At 37.6% G+C, this 15684-nt stretch overlaps 1 protein-coding gene across 1 annotated transcript in view; it reads right to left on the minus strand.

Moving 5' to 3' along the window:
* The window catches only part of SHOC1 (shortage in chiasmata 1), a 90585-nt gene that overhangs the window by 45274 nt on the left and 29627 nt on the right, over positions 1 to 15684 (minus strand). Inside the window, exons 11-16 of the mRNA XM_055579319.1 lie at positions 10027 to 10121; positions 9155 to 9391; positions 5850 to 6266; positions 2977 to 3105; positions 1812 to 1988; positions 289 to 393 (exon numbers count right to left, since the gene is read on the minus strand). Of these exons, the coding sequence (XP_055435294.1) occupies positions 289 to 393; positions 1812 to 1988; positions 2977 to 3105; positions 5850 to 6266; positions 9155 to 9391; positions 10027 to 10121 (1160 nt within the window). The remainder of the gene's footprint in view (positions 1 to 288; positions 394 to 1811; positions 1989 to 2976; positions 3106 to 5849; positions 6267 to 9154; positions 9392 to 10026; positions 10122 to 15684) is intronic.

Genomic DNA, 15684 nt, shown 5'->3' on the forward strand with positions numbered 1-15684 from the left:
GCAAGGATATGATAATTATTACACAATCAAATCTATTAAGAGTCTATAATTCAGGCCTAGAATAGAGAATCCTAAACCTATTTTTCTAGGTGATGGTAGTTGTTATAAGAAAATTTCTTTTAACGAACATAAAGAGAATTAAATATATAATCCATTATATTTTGTCAAGATGTATATAATGTTTAATGCAGAATAAAGAAGCTACATAATTTCTTACAAAGCGTATTTTTCAGAAAAGTAAACATTTTAATAAGAAGAAAAGAGGAAATAAAAAATTTTCACACCAACCCAATGCTGTGTCCAAGTTACAGGTTAAAAGGACATCTCTAATTGTTACCAAAAGGTGTAAGAGAGCAGCATACTTGAATGTCATTTCTCTTTCCTCATTTTTACCTAGGTAAGCAAAAACATATTTAAAACAGGATATCCATTAGAATTCTAGGCTATATATCAGAATGCTTAATAATAATAAATGCTATTTATTATTGTGTGCTTATTAGGTGCTAAGCTGTATATAATCTGTTTATTTCATTGAACTTATAACAATAACCCTATTAGACAAGTTCATTATGATTTTCATTTTATGGATGAGAAAACAGTCTTAACATATTTAAGTAGCTGCCCAAGGTCAATCTTTGAAAAAATGATGGAGCTGGTATTCCAACCCAGACAGCTAATCTTAGAGCTCAAACTCTTGTTGCTCCCAAAGAATGTTCACTTATTTCTACTCCTGGTGGGAAAATGGTCAGTGATTCCCAGTTGTGAAATAAGAAGAAAATTATTAAACTACTCATAATTTGCCAACTGGTTTAGATAAAGGTGGGGCTTCCCTGGTGGCTTAGAGGGTAAAGCGTCTGCCTGAAATGCAGGAGACCTGGGCTCGATCCCTGGGTCGGGAAGATCCCCTGGAGACGTAAATGGCAACCCACTCCAGTACTCTTGCCTGGAAAATCCCATGGACGGAGGAGCCTTGTAGGCTACAGTCCACAGGGTCACAAAGAGTCGGACACGACTGAGCGATGACACATTTAGATAAAGGTGGGGGATCATAACACAAAGCAACACCTTGACCTGGAGGTAGACACCTGAGAATATTAGTCTTAAGATATGATTCCAACAAGACAGGTACTCATAGGGACAGGTGAATTATCTAATGAATATGTTCCATGTAGTTCCAGACCTTATTGATTGGATAGATTGGATTTTGGATAGACTGCATGCAAAAGTGAGGCCAGGAAGACAGGATTCTAAGCACAAGTTAATCAGAGAAACTCTGCTTTTCTCTGTTTTATATAATGGGATGCCATGAAATATTCATTGAACAAAGAGTTCTGCTAAAAAGTTTGAAAACTACTGATCTAATCAATGCAGATCAAAGCAAATAAACAGTGATCACTGAGAATCAGGAAGAACTGAAGAACAGTTATGGGTAGTATATCCTAGATACCGGTTTCCCCCACTATCTGAAAACAGAGCATTCCTATGAAAACTTTCATAAGCTGAAATGGAGTAAAGAAGCAAATACCGTTTTTCATACAAATGAAAATCCCCTTTGATTTCTTTCAGTTAGTGAAAACATATACTTATGCAGGTCTTTGGTAAAATCAAAGTGGCATAGTGCAAACATGAAAATCAGGGAATACTTGTATTTTTTTACCTTTTTATCCTTGCTTAGCTGATCTTCCAGCATTGGATTGTGGGTGCCATATGCTGGACTATAGTTATGCCTCCATCTGTGACTAATTTCTGCATTTTCTAATAATCCATAAATTCATATTCTTTTAAATAGTGTGACTTTTATTTGCACTCACCTTGATGAATAGCATCACTTATTATTTTTTCTTGTTCTTTCAAGAGGAACCTTGTTTGGTCAAAAATGACAGTGGCAAATTTCCAGTTAGCAGCAGGAAGAGTACAGAGGCACACAAGTTTTTCTAAGATAGGAGAAGCTGCTGCTTCTAGGAGACAATATGCTTGGCACTGGCTATCTGCAAAAATGAAAACATTAAAGGTAGTGTTTTTGTAAGGATGGTATGTTCTTTTTGACAAACCAATTATTCATGGTACTTCATGGAAACCTGAACTCCATCCAAATTCCTATGAGTTAAAAATCATGAGATTGTATAACAGCTTATTTTAGGGTATTTATTCTAAATAAACTAGCAACAACAAAACAAAACACCTCTGTAGAGTAAGTATAATGTTATAGCTATCTTGTTATTTGAATTAATTTGGCAGGGAAGGTATGAGGAGCCATATAAAGAGAATCACATACTATTTTTTCTTTTCCCTCCACTATTAGCTTATAACCTTAAGCTGAACACATTTATAACAGTGACAAATTATTTTTAGTTTTCACTAAATCAGTATTTAAAGATGTGTATTATCATATAAAGGTCATAAATGAAATTTAACTAAAAGACGAAATGATACTAAAGAACTAGCATCTATTTCCTTATTGATTTTCACAATGAGCATGATGTTCTTAAGCAGGCTGTTCTTTGGGAGTCAGTGTAAAGAACAGTTTTCTTTACAGCAGAACAAATCATTTTAATCAGTATAGGAATCAATAAAACCACCCTGATGGTGGGTAAGAGAACAGAGAGAGCAACCATTAATGGTTTATTTTTCCACACTGGGCAGAAGAGTCAGAGTTTGAGGAGCTGCAGTTTGCTCCTCTCTGATGAATGCAGGAAATCAGCAAGTTAAATGAAAGAAGAAATAATACTTAGTGGACCAGAGTAGGGCAAGTTAGGGAGGGCAGAGGCAGTAAATAAGGCATTCTGAGTTTGGAAATAACTTGAAAGTAAGACTCAAATGAAGAAATATCTGAAACAAGTGAAGAAATTTACATGGAAAACAAGGTATATTCCAGACACCTAAATTTTAGAAACACATTACCATCTTGAAACATTTTAATATATGAGCTTTCAAATTTACTTAATTTGAAGGCATTTAAAAAAGCATAATATATACCTGATGCTGGAATTTCGATGACATTATCTGCTCTCCTTTCCTGATTTGTTTTCTCTAGGGTTTTATTATTACAAACAATAGGGCTTTCTTCTTGAAGAGTCAAAGAAACTTCTTCTTTGTTTTGAAGTTCTAATGAAAACATTAATTTGCATTGTTCAGGGCAACTTAATGTTGATTAAAATGCTTTCTTGTAATACAATCGTAACTGTTAAAGTTCTTTGAAATGTATCAGTATTAAACTGAACCACTATCCTGGTCAATGGACTTAACATGGTGCTGGGTAGGAAGCTGAATGGTAATAAAGGAAAGAACTTTGGCATCAAATCAGAGTTTCAATCCCAATTCTGATGGGGCCTCAGTTTTCTCATTGTAAAATATGGATTAATATATCTACTACGAATATTGTTATAAGGTGTTATAAACACCAAGGACAGTTCCTGACATCTAAGAGGCACATTCCATTCTACTTCATTTCTCTGTGACTGTCCACATACCCCTCCTCTGCTACTAATCCTCTCCTAGGCCCCCAAACCCTACCTGTCTCCATCCTTTCTTAATAAGATCACTTCTTTGTTGTTGTTCAGTTGCTCAGTTAACGTTCAACTCATTTCTTACTACTTACCTTTTAGCTCTCAGGCATTTTCTATAACAGGCCTTATGTAACTGCGCACTCTACTTCCAGGCCAGCAAAGTGCCCCTCCTTTTTGTTTCCTCAGCACTCAGCATACTCTCCTGGCACTGACAACATTGTACTGAAATTATCTGCAAGTCTGGTACACTCTATTATACTGGAAGCTTCTCAAGGTCAGTGACAGTATCATATTTTTCTCTAAAAAGTGATTTAGTGCCTGGCACACAATGTTCAGTAACTGTACTTTTCTTCTATGAGCTTTAAATACACAGTAGAAAAAAAAATAGAGTAAAATATCCTAAACTAGATTGTTATTATTTGCAAGTATAAATAATGTAAGTAGCTTGATTATTAATAATGATTAAATAATCATTATTAGAGTTTTTGAGGGGGCCTAATAAATTCTAATGTTCTTCCCTGCCCTGGTAAAATAAGAAATAAAAACACATACCAAAACATTATCTCTGTTATTAAAACTAAGTTGGAGAAAGAAGCTTGGTCTGAGAGTCAGGTGAGCTTGTTAAATAAACACCTGAATTCGGCAGAGTACCTTCCCTGCCCCAGATTATACTGGACGGGCCAGGGTTCTGTGCGGACCTGCTTGAAAAAGATGCATGACACAGAGAAGCAAACGAGAAGGCCTGCTACTCGTGGGGCAGCTCATTCCTGCAGGCTTATGCCAACTTACTCTTTTTCAAATTTACAGTACACAGAATTCATTCCAGGTCCTCTGGGGAGAACACATTAAAGGACAAAGAGGCCAGGAACATAAAACTAACTGAGGAAGCATCAAGAGTGCAGAAGCATTCCCACCTAACATGAATGTTCTTTTACGTGTTTAATTAATGGCTAACTTTTAAATAAGAAAACATTCTCTTTATCTTTTTCTCCTTTCTTATTGCTTCCTCTCTCTGTTGCCAACATCCCTTATTACAAGATATCATCGCAAGTATGACAACCAGAAAAGGATGTCAGTGCTAATTTTGGATTGAGTTCTTTTTTTTTCTCCCTCAAATATGAATAGAAACAGAAAACATTCATGAACCTGAAAACAACAAATCTTATAAAAATTCCTATTTATGTATTATATTCATAAGATAATTCTTTCTATTTTGCTCATTCTTTCAATGTATAGAAATTATGCTCTGAATTATGGTGCAAATTGGTTAGAAAGATCTGTTACATATAAAGTTGTCTCCTAGCAAGGGAGGTTATAGGTGGTCAAATTATTACATAAAAAGAAACTTTTGGGCGAATATATATCAACATAAAGGGTCATAAAATTCTGGGATTTTAAATACTTTCCTGTAATTTCATTGAATTTTTCATTGTGAAAATGCACTGACTGACAAAGTACTGTAAGTTTAAATAGATCTATAAAAGGCTTTCATATCATGCTGCACACAAGGAACAAGCATTCTTTTCTGCTTTTCTGTCTTGAATCCCAAGCAGTTCCCCAATCATGGGGAATCTTGGCCCAGTCCAGCATAGTCTGGGGCTCTCCACAATTCTGGTGTTTAGTTAGCAAGCTCACTGGACCCTCAAACTAATTTTTGGTATATATTTTACTTCTGCTTTATTCAGGGGCAAGACCTTGTGTACATTAATAGAACATAGGACAGTTATACCTATGTATACTCTAACTCTCATAAATAGTTTTGTACTTGTTTCACTTGGGTAACCTATGTCAAACACATTCTAGGGTATTAGAATTCTAGGATAATTTTTTTACCAGGAGTGAAATGATATGACACATACTACTCAGATATGTTTATAAGCAATTAATGTAAAACAGTTATAAGTCAAACAGAAACTCTTTGGTAAAGTTAAAAGGAGTAATAAGCAATCAAATGGATGAAAGATTCTTAAGTACATGTTAAAATATAAGTTAAAACATTGATGTAGAACTGTGAGCTAAAAGAGAAAAAAGAATGGCAGAAAGATCAGCAAAAGTTAGAAATACTATGAATCTGTATGACTAAGCTGTAGAAAGTGTTTTTATAAATAGTGGCTTTTCTTACAAGTTCAAATGTGCATTTAAATTTTTTGGAAAATACATATCTACATTTATACCTGTTTATCTCATATCCATCTCTTTATACAATGTGTCATGAGTCAATGATATTTTCTTTGAATAACATGTTTTACCTGAAGAACTTTATTTCTTTACTTTCTATAATAAATTATCTGTTTAGTCCTTGAAACTATCATACCTACACCAAATTATTACTAAGTTACCCACCATCTTTTCCATCATTGTCTGTGACTTCAGTCTTTGAGGTACAAGTCGGATACTTATTTCGCAGCATAATAAAGTCGCTCAAAAGGTCCAAATTATTCTCCCACTTTTTACCAGGTTTAAAAGATACTTTTTCAGTTTTTGAAGAGGAAGATGATTCAGTAGATGGTACTGTGCTGTCAAGTTCCAAGTGATCTTTATTTTCTTTATTTTGGATTATTCCATAACCTAGTTCTAGGTCATTCTTTGGTTTTTCTTCTTTTCTTGGTCTTTCAACAGAGACATATTCATCAGAAAGATGCAAATCTGATACTTCTTTAGTTGGAGATGGAGTCTTTTTTGGAGGTGATAAATGATCATTTGTAGATTGCTCATTAATAAGTATAAGAGGAGAGGAACAATCTTCATGTTCTAACTGTGCTGAAAATAGAAAATAAAAATATCCAATGATTTTCATGCCCAAATGGGTGTTCTACTAGGGTATTAAGATAACCTTTAGTTCTAGGTTTTTATTAATATAATGTGATCCTTAGGAGGACTTTGTTTACTGCTTTTAAAATCAATGTTTTCTCTGAATAAAATAATTTTTTAAAGGATAAAAATTCAGCACCTCTTTTCCTACTACTGGAGCTAAGGTTACTGGGCAAAGAAATAATTCCAGCCTGTTGCCAATAGGCTTACAGCTAGTCACAGCCCTAGAGGCAACAGTTATTCTAAGGTAAGAGTCAAAAACTTATGTACCAAGCAAGCCACAGACCAGAAGAAAATACTTGCAATACATACACTTAAAAAAAGACGATATCCAATATATATAAAGAACTCTTATAACTTAACATTTTAAAAGAACCCCAATTAAAAATTTGACAAGATACTTGATCAATACTTTATATTAAGGTATGCACATGCTATAATATGGACACATCTTGAAAACATGCTAAATGAAGTAAGTTAATCACAAAAGACCACATATTTCATGATTTCATTTCTACAGAACATCCAGAATAGACAAATCTATAAAGACACAGAATGTGAGTGACTGTTAACGGGTACAAGATTCCTTTTAGGGGATGAACCAGAATTTCATTTGCAGAGCCCCACTTCTGGCTTCCATAGTTGGGGTCATGCACCAGGAAGGCAAGCCCCCAGAATAGTTGACATTGAAGGCTTCTAGGGCTTTCTTTCAGGAGAGCTGTAGGAAATAGTCTCTACTCTCAAAAGAGGCACACAAAATCTCACTCACCCTGAGACCCAGGGCAGAGGCAATACTTTGAAAGGAGCCTGAGTCAGACCTACCAGGTGATCTTGGAGAGATTTCCAAGAAGGCAGGGGCAATTGGAGCTCACCCTCAGGACACAGATGTTGGCAGTAGCTGTCTTTTGGACACTTGTTCTGCCATGAGGATTCTAGTGCTGATAAGTGCCATTTTGAAATCCTCCCTCTAGCTTTTTAGCACTGGGTCAGGCCCCACCCACCAGCCTTTTGGGCATTAGTACTGAGATTCCTCAGGCCCAGGAGCTAGCTGTGTGGGGATACAGTACCACCTACCAGAAGGACCCCCAAGCCCCCAGCCACCCTGGGATGTGGTCCTGCCCACCAGAAAGCCAAGGAACCATACCTGCCCAGCAGTGGCTGGACAATAGCCCAGGATCTCTTCGGCCTCAACCTTTCCCACCAGCAGGCCAGTATCAGCTATGAGACCCCAGGGCCTGGCTCCATCTGACGGTGGGCACTAGCCCTGGATCATCTGAGCCCTACCACAGCCCATCAGTAGGCTAACATCAGCTCTGGGACACTTTGGGCTCCTCAACAGCCACCTGAGGGTATAAAACCCACCCACTATTTGGCTAATCCCAGCCTCAAAACCCTCCAGCTAGCCATGTCAAAAACCAGTTCCACTTACCAGCAGGCTGACACTAGATCCAGGACTCCCAGCTTTGCAACCAGCCATTCTGGGACCTGGCTCCACCCATGAGTAAGTCAACAGTAATCCTGGGGTCCCCAGCTCCACAGCCAGCTACTTTGTGACCCAGCCCCACCCACTGGTGGCCAGTGGCCTCCACACAAGAACAGGGTTTGGCAACCAACTAGACAAGGGGTCAGCCACACCTATCAGACCACTCACATTAGTCAATCTGCCACAACAGAAGTGTCTACACAGCCCACATAGGGCTGTGCATAGTGCATATGGCTCTAGTGGCCAGAAGGGAGTGCACTGCCGGGACATATACCACTGCTCCAAAAGACCACTTTTCCAAAACTAGGAAACATAACCTACCTACCCCACACATAGAAATAAAAACTGTGAATTAGGCAAAAGGAAGAGACAGGAGGATATATTCCCAATGAAGGGACAGGATAAAACCCCAGAAAGAACTAAATGAAGATAAGCAATCTACTCAATAAAGAGTTCAAGGTAATGATCATAAATATGCTCAAGGAATTTGGGGGAACATAGACATAAAGTTCCTAAATAAAATACTAGAAAAAGTTCCTGAATAAAATCTTTTAAAAAATCCACAGATATAAAATTCCTAAATAAAATATTTAAATTGTATCAAGTTTAAAAATGCCTAATGACTAAACCTTTTGGTATCAAAGGATAATTTCTATTGTTGAAAAGAGATTACTAAGCATTGCTACTGCTAAGTCACTTCAGTCGTGTCCGACTCTGTGCAACCCCATAGACGGCAGCCTACCAGGCTCCCCGTCCCTGGGATTCTCCAGGCAAGAACATTGGAGTGGGTTGCCATTTCCTTCTCCAATGCCTGAAAGTGAAAATTGAAAGGGAAATCGCTCAGTTGTGTCCAACTCTTAGCAACCCCATCCATGGACTGCAGCCTACCAGGCTCCTCCATCCATGGGATTTTCCAGGCAAGAGTACTGGAGTGGGGTGCCATTGCCTTCTCTAATTACTAGACATTACTGAACACTTAAAACTCAGCTGTCAGGTCAAAAAATAATGGTGCTGGTTTACACCTAGGCTGATGTAAACAGAAAATGAACTAGAAATGATCATTTGTAAAAGGAAATAAGGTCTCTTTAACTGAGAATGTCTAGAGATTTAAAGCTGAGACTACAGAATTTTAGAACAGAAAGAGACTTAAGGATTAGTTTGTCAAACTTCCTCATTTTTTCAAGGAAGAAAATGGGGCTTAGTGAAGGTCAAAGTTATAAATTCTGGCAGAGCCAAAGTTATATTAAATGCTGGAATTTAGTTGTATTTTCCCAATTACCTCCTGGAAAGCCAATATCTAACATTTTCTCATCCTGAAAATATTTACAGAAGTGATATTTACTATTATACTTACGTTCTAATTGAGGCACATTTGTAGGTAAAAATTTCTCCAATTTAGTATCATCAGAAGATAAATTATTATGACACAAATATGTACTTAGAGGTTCCAAAGTTTCTGTCAGATTTAGTCTTGCTTCTTTCCACCACTCTGCATTTACAGGATTAACCACAAGTTTTTCTTCTTCAACAGAAAATATCTTTTTCAAATCTGTAAGTGAATATTGATTGTTGGGCTCTTCAATTCTTGGCACTTAAAAGATCAAAACAAACCAAACAACAAATATAAGAAACAATCCACAGGGCAAAAAAAATGAAAAAAAAAATAGAGCCACACTAGAAATCTCTTATAAAGTAGATTTTTACAAATTAGAATAAAAATAAAACAAACGTATCTAATATTTCATTTTCAAGATGCTAATATTTGTAAAAGTCTAAAATATTATAGCAACACAAGTCACATAAAGGTTTATTTCAATCTATGGAAATATCATGAAGTTAAAATTATTCTACTATTTAGCAGGAAATAAAACTTTATTTTGTTTGACCATTTTAGTAATTACTAAATTAGTACATTCAATGATATTTTGAAGAATTAATGTAAGATTTATTAAATCAGAAATTTTCTCATTATAATGAGCCAAAATAAGAAGATATGTTTTATCAGATTTTACAATCATTATCATTTTAGATATTGTGGCACAGAGCTTTCCATTACTTTTTAGCTTAAGTAAGGAAAGAGTTGGAGAAGGAAATGGCAACCCACTCCAGTGTTCTTGCCTGGAGAATCCCATGGACAGAGCACCACATCCAACAACAACAATACATTTCTACTGATTGTACCTTTTCATCTATACTTTTTATTTAGCATTCAAAATCAATTTTTACCTCTGATCAAAAATGAGTTCAGAGAGCTTTGGCAGCTTTCTAATTGCCATAGCATATGGTATTTGTTAGCTGATTCTTCAGCAGTAAGCAAATTACTGAAAAAGAAGAATTAAAGTTTAATATTAGATAATATATATAATACAATATAACAATGGACCCAAGTCCATTCTAAATAGAATTTCTGGAGCTTCTACTGGCTGAGGATCAGAACTATAAAAAATTTCAGTCTCCTCTACCTTTTCAGGAAGTAAAAGATCCTGAAGTTTAGTTCCGGTCCTTCAGTTTTGTGGGTGAGTGAGTGATGTGTTTTTGGTATTTAGGAGAGAAGGAAGTATGTATGACAAGCAGTGTAAATCAGTAAATACAGCTCATTTGTAGGTATGAGGTCAAAAATTAGTACGTAGCAGGAACAATGGACTGGTTCAAAATTGGGAAAGGAGTACATCAAGGCTGTATATTGTCACCCTTCTTATTTAACTTATATGAAGAGTACATCATGCAAAATACCTGGATGAAGCACAGGCTGGATGAAGAATAAGCTGGAATCAAGACTGCCAGGGGAAATATCAATAACCTCAGATATGCAGATGACACCACCCTTATGGCAGAAAGTGAAGAGGAACTAAAGAGCTTCTTGTGAAGGTGAAAGCAGAGAGTTGAAAAGCTGGCTTAAAATTCAACATTCAAAAATGAAGATCATGGCATCCAGTCCTGCCGGGAGCTGGCATATTGCATATTGAGTGCATATTGCATATTGCATATTGAGTGCAGCACTTTCACAGCATAATCTTTCAGGATCTGGAATAGCTCAACTGGAAGTCTATCACTGCCAGGAGCCAGCGTGAGGAACTCCGCCCGTGGCAAAGGTCATGAGGAAGGAGGCTCGGCATACGCAAAGGCGGGATCGAGCCTCAGGAGTCCCCCTGGAAATTCTCAAGCATCTACCTCCCAAACCAGAGTCTGCCTACTTTCTGCTTTGTGCTTTCACCTACACCTCTGACTTTACGGGGGGCTGTCCCCCACTACCTCTCTCTGAAAAAAGAGTTAGCTTACAGCTCCAGTTAATAATTCCTGGGTGTGACAGTGTTTCAACCTACAAACTCCTTTGGAAGTCCTCTAGCCTGCCTGAATAGGTTTTTCCAGCCACATGTGATTGTTCAGAGCCTCCCAACTGTGAGAGGCAGGAGATGTTCTAAACTGTCTAAACACAGATTCCTTTGAGTAGTTAAAAGATTGATTAGAAATTGTATTGGTAAAGGGTTTTTCACTTGTTCAGCCAATGTTTGCTGCTAAGTCTCCATATCCCTTACCTACTGTGTCCTTGGCAGTGTATTGATTGATATAATAGGTATATAGAAATGTAAGTAGTAGCCTCAATGTTTGTAACCTTGGACCCTTGAGTTAATTCTTTTCTTGATTGAGCACACCTCACCTTTGCCCTATAGGAATGCAACTCTATCCAATGCTTTTTGAAGGCTGGCACCTGACTTTAGAATAATCACCTTTAGAGAAAAATAAGTTTCTTAAAATGTTAACAGGCCTCCGAGCCAGAAGATGATGCAAATCACCTAAACTTTTGCATATGATAAGTTTGCAGGAAGAAAGCCTGGCTTATTGCATGACTCTACCCCTTCTCCCATTATCCTCTATGCATAACTTAAGGTATAAAAACTACTTTGGAAAATAAAGTGTGGGCCTTGTTCACCGAAACTTGGTTTCCCCATGTCGCACTCTCTCTCAAATTCTGGCTGAGTCTCCATCTGGAGCGCGGAACCCGCCATGCTTACTAATTATGCCTGGGCTTCTAAGATCCGACTGGGGAGGCCTCAGTGTCTCCTCTCCTTCGGGAGAACTGAAGGACGCCTGCGGCCTACGTAAGTGGTGCAAACTTCTTGTCTTGAAGTTTTATTGGTCTCCCGCGTAAACCAAGCTACTCAGCCTCTTTTCTCCACTGAATTTCCTCACTGAGCTATCCTCATTCTATTACTCTTTATATCTTTGATGAATATTTAAATAAATAGGTCACCTATGCCATCTCTCCTTCAAATACCCTGGATCAGCCGGGGTTGGACCCCGGCACAGTCCCATCACTTGATGGCAAATAGATGGGGAAACAATGAAAACAGTGACAGACTTTATTTTCTTGGGCTCCAAAATCACTGTGGACAGTGACTGCAGCTATGAAATTAAAAGACACTTGCTTACTCCTTGCAAGAAGAGCTAGGACAAACCTAGACAGTGTATTAAATAGCAGAGCAAAAAGTAAAATTTAAAAAAGCAAAAAACTGCTGACAAAGGTCCATCTGGTCAAAGCTATAGTTTTTCCAGTAGTCATGTACAGATGTCAGAGTTGGACCATAAAGAAGGCTGAGCACTGAAGAATTGATGCTTTTGAACTGTGATGCTGGAGATGACTCTTGAGAGTCTCTTAGATTGCAAGGAGATCAAATTAGCCACCAGGGAAGCCCAAAGATCAGTCCTGAATATTCATTGCTAGGACTGATGATGAAGCTGAAGCTGAAGCTCCAATACTCTAGCCACCTGATGCAAAGAGCTGACTCATTGAAAAAGACCCTGATGCTGGGAAAGATTAAGTCAGGAGAAGAAGGGGATAACAGAGGACAAGATGGTTGGATGGCATCACCAACTCAATGGACATGAGTTTGAGCAAACTCTGGAAGACGACGAAGGACAGGGAAGCCTGGCATGCTACAGTCTAGAGATATTTTCTTTGGTCACATATAAAAATATATTCACAAGTCAGCAATCAGTTAGTGTAGAAATAAAAGGGTCACAAAGAGTCAGGCACAACTAAACGACTGAATAAGAACAACAGGGAAGAGACCATTAATTCACAAACCCTTTAATCTATGCCCCAAACCTCCCACACCCTTCCAAGTGAGAAGTGATTGTATTCTGTTTCTCTGTTCATATTGTGACCCCATGGACTGTAGCCCACTAGGCTCCTTTGTCCATGGGATTTCCCAGGCAAGAATACTGGAGCAGGTAGCCATTCCCTTCTCCAGGGGATCTTCATGACCCAGGGATTGAACCCAGGTCTCCTGTGTTGCAAGCAGATTCTTTACCATCTGAGCCACCAGGGAAACCCCATAGAACATACATGAAGATGCTAACTGTAAGCACTGCTGGTTCAATTGATAATTCTGGGTAGTAGCAGACAACTAGATCTTATGTCTAAATCACCCAGTTTACTCACATAACCCAAAAATCTTGCATGTGGTGGTAATATTTGAGAAGCTAGACAGTTCCTAAACCTTGCCAAGGTCTCTTTGACAACCTGATACCTCAGATTGTAGGTGATTATCTTAAACTAAAAGGAAGGATAAATATTTAGGCAAACCAAGTCCATCAGAAGATCATAATATAGACAAATGACCTCCTTCTTAATTGAACTTTCTGAAGATATGTCTGAATTTGATATTTTCTTTGGTCATATATAAAAATATATTCACAATTCAGCAATCAGTTAATGTAGAAAAAAGGCTTCACACCACAAAGATATTTTTTTAGCACCATAAAATCTAGCATAGAGTTTTACATGTAGTAGGAACTAAAAATATTTGTTAACTGGTTATATCATTCCCTGGTGGCTCAGACGGTAAAGTGTCTGTCTACAACATGGGAGACCCGGGTTCAATCCCTGGGTCAGGAAGATCTCCTGGAGAAGGAAACGGCAACTCACTCCAGTATTCTTGCTTGGAAAATCCCATGGATGGAGGAGCCTGGTAGGCTACAGTCCACGGGGTCATAAAGAGTCGGACACGACTAAGCGACTTCACTTTATATCTCTAGCCAAAATGTTGTGTTTTGAAACAAAAGTAATTAGGGCCATAAAAGCAAGTTAAAAGTACAATAATATTACATATTATTTTTCCTTTCTGTTTTTTAAAAATTATTTGTTCTTTTTGTTTTCCCTTTCACAGTTGATGTATAAGTTTATTTTTAATGCTTGGGGCTGGTGCACTGGGACGACCCAGGGGGATGGTATGGGGAGGGAGGAGGGTGGAGGGTTCAGGATGGGGAACACATGTATGCCTGTGGCGGATTCATGTCGATATATGGCAGAACCAATACAATATTGTAAAGTTTAAAAATAAAATAAAATTTAAAAAAATAAATAAATAGGGATTTTTAAGTTTTTATGTTCATGAACCAATGGAAATGATTTCCAGTGATGAGACAGTTTCTTAAAGTTGTTTCAAAAGGCCCTAAAACCTTTGGCTAATTGAAAAGTCTTTTTGTTCTAACTGGCAAATCATAAATACAGATAAGACTTAATTTCATAAATTCTCATTAGATGTTTGAATTATAACAATAAGTAGGTATAAAACATGTGTGATTAAAATGAGTTTACCGCAGTTTAAATAAATACTTTTAATATGAGAAATTCAATATTATATTAATTCCAGCTAGTCTTTGTTTCTAATTGAGAATCTGCCTTAACAGATGCAAACCAGTCAATCCTATAGGATATCAACCCTGAATATTCAATGGAAGGACTGATGCTTAAGCTCCAATACTTTGGCCACCTGATGTGAAGAGCTGACTCACTGAAAAAGACCCTGATTCTGGGAAAGATTGAGGGCAGGGGGACAGAGGATGAGATGGTTGGATGGCATTACTGACTCAATGGACATGAGTTTGAGCAAACTGTGGGAGATAGTGAAGGACAGGGAAGACTGGTAAGCTAAAGTTCATAGGGTTGCAAAAAATTGGACATGACTTAGAGTTAACAACAACAAGAAGGGTATATGGAGTAAGTAAAAGAGTAAAAGAACACACACAAAAAGAAATACAGGCCCTGCAAATAAAAGATAAAAAATCTTGCACCTTAACAAAGGGATTAAAATATTTAAACAAATTATAGGGAGTTTCCGTACTTGTCCCATGTTATTTTGTTAGAGCTTATATCTGATATGGACAGTTCTAGTTCATGGTAGAGTTCTGCTTAGCTCTAAAACAAATTTACTCCTCCTAAAGGAAATCCCTCTTTGCCAGAAGATGAAGATAATTGGTGCCCTCAGCATCAGCTTTCTTTATTTTATGCCGTGACACTCTCTGAGACCATTAGTAGAAGCCTGAGCAGCTAGTGATGAGATGCTCCAGTTGTTTCCAGTAATCCAATAGCATTCTCTTCTGGCAGATTAGCCAATCACAACTAAGAACTCAGAGTATGTACTATTATTACCCCAATATTATAGATACGGAAGCTGAGGCACAGGGCAATTAAGATCACAGAGCTAGTAAATGACAGAGCCAGACAATCTGGCTGTACTTCAGGGCTATTAACTACTTACTATGGGCTGAATTGTGTCTCTGCTCAAATTCATATGTTGAAGCCCTAACACTCAGTACCTTAGAATGACTATATTTGGAGGTAAGGCCTTTAAAGAGGTAATTAAGTTAAATGGGGCGATTAGGGTGGGTCCTAATCCAGTATAACTGGTGTCCTTTTAAGAAGAAGAGATCAGGACATAGACATGCATGGAGGAAAGACCACATGAAGACAGAGGGAGAAGACAGCTTTCTACAAGCCAAAGAGAGAGGCCTCAGGAAGAATCCAACCCTGCTGACATCCAGATCTCAGATTTCTAGCCTCTAGACTATGAAGAAATAAACTTCTATTGTTTAAGTCAC

The sequence above is a fragment of the Bubalus kerabau genome, chromosome 4, assembly GCF_029407905.1.
Source record: "Bubalus kerabau isolate K-KA32 ecotype Philippines breed swamp buffalo chromosome 4, PCC_UOA_SB_1v2, whole genome shotgun sequence".
NCBI classification, from domain to species: Eukaryota; Metazoa; Chordata; class Mammalia; order Artiodactyla; family Bovidae; genus Bubalus; species Bubalus kerabau.